The following is an 8,517-nucleotide window of genomic DNA, read 5'->3' on the forward strand; positions in this document are numbered from 1 at the left end:
TAACTTCCATTAAAATGAATGCTACATTAACTAGCCCTACACGTAGCATTATTGTTACTAAACGAGGCGGCCCTCACTCCGATATACGGGGCTCGGGCAAGGCTTTGATTTACGTAAAGAGGTGTAGTTGTTACAGAGGTCGTTGTTTTCACCAAAATTATATTATTTCTGTCTAGCTGCAGAACATGATTTCATATAGCCTTTCCCCGTAATCACCCCAAGGTAGCAGCCTCATTCGATATTGTCTAGCGGAGTCCTCACCCTTTGGCTTCCTTGTTCCCGTGCAGACCCTACCGGAACGCGGAAATCTTCGCCAATAAATGTTATGCCGATGTGGCCTGCACTCCTGGCATCATCTCCCAATGGACAAATTCCATGCCTCCTACTGGGCCTAGGTGCCTCCCCTGCGGCAGTACCAGACCCAATTTACTCGATCCTATCTGTTTGTCTGAAGAATTGTCTGTAAAGAAGCGCGAGATGCGTACCCTTTAACGTGTGTTCACATTTTTGCTGCCGCCGCTATGATTCCTGCAAAGTTACTAATGTGAAAGCATTAAGTGCCCCACTGCGCGAAAAACCGCCGTTGTCTGGAACAGGGAATGGCCGCCCCAGTAGAGAGTAAAAAGACAAAATGTCGGAACTTGTGTCAACGTGCCCGTGTGGATCACTGCAATAAAAAATGTCAGCATCTTCACTCCGTGGATCATGGCGAGGGTGCGAAGTACGGGTACTCAAAATGACATCCAAGTTGCGCCCCGAGTGGCATCCGAATCGCGCCCCGACCGTCGTTCGATTTGAGCCGTGAGTTGCACCTTGATTATTCTCTAATTGAAACTGCAACTCACGGCTCAAATCGAATTTCGCTTGATTTTCGCTTTATGGTGGTGTGCGCACGGATGGACGCGGACGGACATTGCGAGGTCCCAAGGTACTCCGCACCGTTACAGGCGAGGGAGTAAGCCGTTTGACTCTCAGGTATTAACTCACGGTCGTAGCCCAATGGGTAATACGACTGACAATAACTCTGTCTGGTCTACCAGACAGAGGCTCGAATCTTGCCGGAGCCTGTGGGATTTTTTGCGATTGTAAATGCTATGCGCACGGACGCGGACATCCAACCCCAGTCGCCAGAATATGACCCGAGTGCGCTACCACAACACTACATCAACACTTTGTCTGCTGCTGAATAAGAATTGGTCTAGTGTGAGTAGAACAAATGCACCACAGCCACGGTGAACACTGATTTTTGGGAAGCTGTGGCATGAACTGTTGCCAGCCTGCCTTTGAAAGTAATTTGCGCAGAAAGACAAAAACACGAATACGAAGAAATGGACGCAAACACGACGTAGCAGCCAAAAAGCTTTGATAAGTGTCGTCAGGGAGAGTAACAATGCTTTCGCATTAAAAGTACGTAAATATAGATAAGTGCCTGAAGAGTTTTTAGTGCGTCTGCTATTTCTGGAGACTTGAAGCGTATCAAAAGGGTTTCTTATATGCTTAACGGCGCCAACTATTAAGTCTGCCTAGCATACGCTTTTCACGTGATCGTCTTACACAATAAGAGATAAATTATTGAAATAAAATTGTATCGCAATGGAAGATTAATTTACGCGGTGCTTAAAATGCGTTAATGCAAGCAATATGCAAGCGTCCGGTCCTATCTATAGTCAACTACCCCAGGTGGTGCCACCCCTCGATGTTGGTTGCGTCGTGGGCGGCTCCATTGCCATCCGTTGGGCAGTAGTTATTTTTGGGCAAAATACAAAAACGCGAATGTACGCGAAGTTAGGTGCACGTTAAAGTGGAAGCCTAAATTGGTCTGGCGCTGTATTACATTTTTGCATGAAGCTATAAATTTGGTGTCGAGCTAAGTTTCCCGTATATTCAAATGAATTGTATGCTTCCCTTCATCAATCACGACATTTTCTACTTTTGTCGCAATGATCGTATCTCAGGCGCGCCGGGCTGAATCTTCCACAAGGGAGCGTGTTATTATGTTACAAGTGGAACTCTCTTCATGAACTGGTTACGAGCAGTGAACCCGCGCTGAACCTATACATGTAGAAGGCTTTCGGTTCGGGCTGAACACGTTCAGCATTTTTAAAGAGAGAAGAAAACGTGGCGCAAACTAGACGTGGACGAAGAAGACAAGGACGAAGAAGACGTCTAGTTGGCGCCACGTTTTCTTGTCTCTTTAAGTGTGTACCAACTAGCTCAGCAACAAGTTTTGGTAAATCAGCATTTTGCTTTTTAGCGTCGTATCTAGACAACAAATACGCCCACTCCAATTCTGTTGACTCCCAGCTCTTAAGACCTGTGCTACGGAAAATATTTGTTGCTAAATAAATCTGAACCGTGATTATCAGCTTGAACGAATTTTGTGAAAATTGCAATAACAAAAATAGTGGAGCCTTGCGGGATTTCTGGCACGTAGATTCCTAAAGAGGGATACGAGCTTAAATGAAATGTCCCTCAAGAGATTATTTTTATTTCATTACACGGATTTGCGTGCGACCCGTGAAGGATCCGCTCGTAGGCTGTTCTATAAACTAATATTTCAGAAGCAAGCAGTCTACCTCCCTTTAATAAGACTGCAACATTGTTTTCAGGTTCCCAGTGCACGCCACTTTTTGAGAACAAGAATGCAGGCCTAACGTACCCCCCTTGGTACATTTAGACCTACAAATTTCAGGCTGATGTAGGCTTTAGGGGACCAAAATAAACTCCTGAGTGCTAGTTCCGTCAGCAAGACCGGAAGAAAGGTGTAAAGATGCAAGCATGAAACGCTGATGCTTGACGCGGCTTTCGCGCTTAATGCAGTTTCTCAAGCAACAGTTCTATTTCAGTAACCGATGCCAGCTGGCGGCCACGAGAATTTATTCGAGCCATCAATGCAGACCTGGCTACTAGGCTCTTCTCGACAGGCTCAGATATCCAGGTACGTATTCCACCTGCCATGTGTCAAATCCGTCCCGCTAGAGCAGCCATTTTAATTTATCTCATCCTCAATTAGGAATCCATGAACAGCATGAATGGACACTTTGTTACTAAGAAATATTTTTAACAGTTTGTGTGAACATTTTCCTTCATTGTTTTTCGTACATAACTTGACATTGTCACACCTATACATGCTATATTCGTCTGCTATACATGCTATGTATACATGCCATGTTCGGCTGCCTTAGGTGAAGTTGGTTTTATCTCAAATAGGCCATTGCTGAGCTTAATACGTTTTTTTATTGGTTATCACAGATCTAGCCGACATGTTTCCCTCAAGTGAGATATCTACCGTTTCGATCAAGAGTACCCAAGGTATCTAAATTCTGCCAGTTTTTCGCGTGGTTCAGCGTAAGCCTTGCAGAAAGTAATATAGGCATCTTATTGGCCTTCAAGCACATTCCACACAAATTAGGCTTTTCTTGTGTGCGTTCAATTTAGGGACATTTAAACGTCCCTTAACTGCTCTTGGTGTTTGCATATAATGCATCATCTTCAATGCCATAGTACCGTCAGCGTAACGTTTATTGTTGCCCCCAAAATATCACACCCCATTTCCTCACGTGTGCATCCGAAGTCGCTGATATCACAGCAGTTTACAATAAACAACACGTCGACACTAACGTAGACTAACGCTAAACAGATCTAAATTTCGGAAGTATTATATTATCTCATTGTTCCTTTTGAGGTAGTTCTTTTGGACCCTTAATTTGTCTGTCTCCGCCACCCCCGCCACTGAAGAAAGGCGCGTGTAGCCATCGGTTTGGCACTAGTACCGACATGACATAAAGTTGGCATTTCACGAGTTTTCACTCTTTCCCAGGAGCCTTCGCCAGCTCTAAAGCAGAGGTCAAAAGGTCTTTCTTCGATGTAGCGGAAAACTTTACTGTGCTATGTCTTTTCTATGGAGGCAGACGTACGGCCTTCAGCCACCTACGCTTGTTTGAAAGGCCCGCACGACTCTTACACCAGCGCTTAGCTACAACTCAGACGAGGCACTCCTGATGCCGCGTAGAGCTGTACGTGCGCTGACACCTCGGCGTGTTGCAATTAAGACGACTTGCGGCAAGCACTTCGAGGGATCGTTATCTTGCTAGTGCGAATGAAACACAAGGGTGCTAATAAAAGGTCTGTTTTTATGTCCTCTTTTTTTATAAGGCCGCAGGTATTAAAGGCCCTTACCGAGGTAATGTGACCAACACGAGCCCAGAAATCCTAGGAACACCTGAAAAATCTCCGATTAGGAGGAAAACGTCCGATATGGAGGAAGTCCGTTTGCCGCCATCACCAGCGGAGCTCGCTTGGCCAGGAGTAGACAGCATAATTCCCCGCTGATTGGGGTAGAGAAAGGGAAGTGTTGGGGTAAATATGGGTCGACCTGGCACTCCCAAATGATGTGAGCCAGTGTACCTGGTGGTCCAAGAAATTGGCTTAGTGGATTACACTCGTTGGGGAAGAGTAACTTCATTCTAAATGGTGGAAAGTATTAGTTTGAGTCAACTTGAGAGTTGTTTCATACGTTTTCGCAATCTGTGGGTGGGGGGTTGGAGGAGTCTTCCGGATTAAGTCTTTAGTGTTGGGTCGCGGTAAGTCGTCACGAGTCTGGGCTCCGGTTCTCCTTACGTGACTTGGATGGCGAGGGCTGGGGCAATACAATGGGCGAACTCGTTGCCTTTCATGGAGGAGCGGGCCAGGATCCAGACGATCTCGATCTGTGGGTTTGGGGCTTGATCAGGAAACATATCTGGGAAACTGCTGCGTGGAGTGCGATGCTCTGTTCCCTGTGCTACGTAACCAAGATTCCTTCTCGCCATGTCTGACGACAGCGTCAGCAGCACCCTTGCAGTATGTTTAGAGGATAAACTCGAAATTTTCCATTGAATTCGGGTTCTAAATAGCGGTTCGAATTCTTTGGCGTGCAAGAACTCTGACAGGTTGGTGATGAGAACAACTGATACGCGCTGATTCTGTAAGGCGCCACACAAGACGTTGCTACCTGACAACTCTTATCAATTGGAAGCTTTAAGTTAATGGAAAACGGTCATTTTTGATCTAGACACTATAATACCTCTATGGGTATGCTTAACCGCAATGCTCTTAAGCCACTAAGCCCTGCTTTCAAGGGAGCGAATCTGACGAACAACAGGGCCAGACATGTCGTGACTCAAATATTTGATCGTTCTGAGTCACACGCATTACGAAACATCACTTTTTCATTGTAAACGACACAGTGCAGACCATATTTCTGCACTGTGACATTACGAAAGTCGTAGTTAGGGGTTCTTCATAGGCCTACTTTGAACCTGTATCACTAATTCTCTATTCAGGTGTGTTCCGCTGATTAAGACCAACGAGTGTTTTTAGAGGTATACTTGCCTAATTTTGTTTTTCTTCTACCGACTTTTCCGGCTTGAAAAGGCTCTGGTACATAAAAAACAAACAAATCTTGCATGACGTAGCATACAGAGCGTCACACTTCTCTAGGAGCAGACGGACTAGTAATAAATGAATCTTTATGAAGAAGTGAAAAAGATGCGTGGGGAGGAATTACCGACGCTGCTAGAGTCATTCCACTTAGGGTTGACCGCACCGAAAGCGCAACATGGGCTTTGTGGTGCGCAGCAGTGTAGGGCGCTGGAATAAATTGAACAACCTGGAGTTCAGCTAATCAGCCAAAGTTGAATCAACAAGCATTGCGCGCAGAAGCAAAAAATTCACTATTTTTGCGTCTAAGTGTCGTAACTAATTGTCGTATTTTCCGCTGACTAGTGATATAAAACGATGCTTATTAGTGAAGGAAAGGAGAGAATGACAACCGCGCGAGATCTACAACGTCTCATAGAGCGTTTCAGGACTGGCGCGCTACGCTGGTCCATTAACTCCAGCTGCTGATGGCAAGACCACAGGTTCAATTTCCAGTAGCTATGCCCGTGTCCCTGATGACGGCAAAGTGTAGAAGTGCACGTGTACAGAATTGATACAACCTTAAGCGTGGGGTTGTCCTTCGCGACAGCAGTTTCAGGAAAACCAACGGGAAGAATGTTATCAAGAGCCCCCATGATTCACTGAGACGAAGGAATTGTAGTCTAGGCTGTCCCGATAGCGTCCCCTATTTCAGCCACTGCAGCCGACCTTATCAACATTCATTTCTCGTTAGACTGCTCTAAAAAAAGGATCCCTTCACGCCGCACGAGTACGGTCTTGATTGCGAACATATGAGGCCCGTGCTGTGCTGCATTGCGTACTTAGCCTTGCTGCACAAGTACTACGAAACCCTACAAGGGGGACGGATGTCATCATACACATAAATTGGTGAGCCAGTCGGTAATCCGAACGATTCTTCTGCCAACCCCACTCATGCTCCTTTTGATAGGCGCAATCGTGCGCCCGTCTTGGCAGGAACATTTTCGCGTTTTTCATTTCTCTGAAACTGCACAATGATGTTTGTTTTACCTCAACGCACGCGGACGTCACTGTGCGACATCGTTCCGTCAACTGCACTCCGTCGACAACACCGTTGCCAGTTATTTCGGAAATATCATGAAGCCATTCGCCTGGTTCCAAATGTCAAAATCGGTCTATATTCTTAATCTTTAATTATGCATTCAGTAATACAAGTCATTACTTCTTAAATCATAAATAACACTGCCTAAGGTATATTATTGAAATTGGATAGTCTAAGCGGCAATTTATTGCGTATTGTCCGGGTTTATAAAAAATCGTCCGGTGTACTGCGAGGTCTTACTCTCACACGTGTCCACTCGTTTACGAAACAGCTTGTTCCGTTTACGTGGGTTATAATACGTCCTCAGAAAAATAATGCGTGAAGGGATGCCTTAATCCGCTGGCTTGTTATAGCCGGGTATTCAGGTTGAAATTTGTGCCCGAATCTGCTTCGCTGCACTCGTTCTGGGTGCTTTAAATTCAATTTTTAGCTTTAAGCAAAATTTAATATTTATTAGAAATAAGTAAATAAAAGCAATTACTCGTGCGTTAACGTGCCCTGAAGCAGCCGTGGGTCTGTGTGGTTGCGCATGAAACAGAAACCACAAAAAGGAAAAAAAAAATCAAGCTGAGCGCTACAGGTCACGAAGTACAAGATGCGCATACAAATAAAATAGTGAAGAAATTGCTTGCACAGAATGAATGAAATTCACATGATGATGATGATGATGATAATAATAATCAATCAATCATTTAATCAATCAATCATTTATTTAACGTGCCCAGGAACAACCGAGAGGTCCTGATGCTGGTGCACAAAAAAAGAAACAAAAAAAAACTATGAATAACACAACAGAACAAGATAACTGTTCAGAAGAAAACTATAAGAGACACAATGAGTACAGAAATATTAGGACGACAGGACAAAAGTAGATTAACACAGTATGAGAAATAGCTAATGATTAAAAATTATTAAAAAAGAAAAAAAAACCGAAGGATGGCTTATGCTGAAGCCACAAAGTGAACGTCAGTCAAGGTCATGAGCACAGGGGTAAAAGACAAATACAGAATAAGTAAAGTTAACAGTTACGCCAATACAAACTCACAGACATGTTTGCAAAAAAAGAGTAGGGCAATAATTAAATATATTCATGTAATCCGGGTACCGATTTTACGTGTATTGCAGTCGGAACATAGGGCACAAAACACGCAGATATGTTGGATTTAAACGGCATTATGTCTACTCGTCAACTTTTGCGGCACGTAAAGAGGAACATGTTGTAGCAGCTCACCGCAAGACACTCTGCCGTGAATAATTTTGCACAGATTCCGAGGCACAGATTCCGAGGCACAGATTCCGATGCACAGATTCCGAGGCATGCAGCATAAAGTCCATGAGGTTGGTAGTGGTCGATCGTCCAGCGAAAATGCCATGCTGTTCAGGTATTAATATGGTTTTTGTACTGAACGTGAGTAGCTTTTGCAGTATGGACTCAAACAGTTTAGAAGCAGCACATAGAATATACATCCGTCGGTATAGGTAGTGGGGTCCAATTTTGAACCTGACCTAAATACAGGCACAACCCTTGCATTCTTCCAACGAGCGGGGAACTTGCCAGTCTTGAGAGAAGTTTGAAACACACATGTCAAGACCGGAACAAGGACATCACCAAACGCTTCCAGTACTCCAGAAGGAATGCCGTCAGGGTCGAACAAAAATGCCGATTTTAATTGTTTTAGAGCTTTCGAAACGAGACTTTCGGAAACCAACACTTCTGAGCATTTATAGTAACCTAGAGACAGTTGAGGGGGCAAGCTGCACTTTTTTTGTCGTATGCGGAGCGCAATTGTCGCGCAAAGGCATTCGCAACGTTCGATATGCTCTCTCCTCGTTCATCGAGGAGGTTAATGTTTCTAAATGAATTTTTAGAGGTTTGTGAATGGACGTGGCTCCATAAAGCTTTGGCATTGCGGGATGCATCAGCCTCAACCGCGGCAATGTAACTCGATCTATCGCGTTTAACCAGACATGTAAAAAGACGTCTTAGTTGACGAGACTCATTCTGCCACCTTTCT

At 44.6% G+C, this 8,517-nt stretch overlaps 1 protein-coding gene across 1 annotated transcript in view; it reads left to right on the forward strand.

Moving 5' to 3' along the window:
• Window positions 1-2,903, forward strand: part of LOC144171958 (uncharacterized) — a 45,625-nt gene extending 42,722 nt beyond the window's left edge. Inside the window, exon 4 of the mRNA XM_077700999.1 lies at window positions 2,847-2,903. Coding sequence (XP_077557125.1) covers window positions 2,847-2,849 — 3 coding nt within the window. The 3' untranslated portion in view covers window positions 2,850-2,903. The remainder of the gene's footprint in view (window positions 1-2,846) is intronic.
• The last annotated feature ends 5,614 nt before the right edge of the window (window positions 2,904-8,517 follow it).

The sequence above is a fragment of the Haemaphysalis longicornis genome, unplaced genomic scaffold (genome assembly GCF_048455015.1).
Source record: "Haemaphysalis longicornis isolate Haplotype H1 unplaced genomic scaffold, Haemaphysalis longicornis Haplotype H1 scaffold_1, whole genome shotgun sequence".
Classification (NCBI taxonomy): Eukaryota; Metazoa; Arthropoda; class Arachnida; order Ixodida; family Ixodidae; genus Haemaphysalis; species Haemaphysalis longicornis.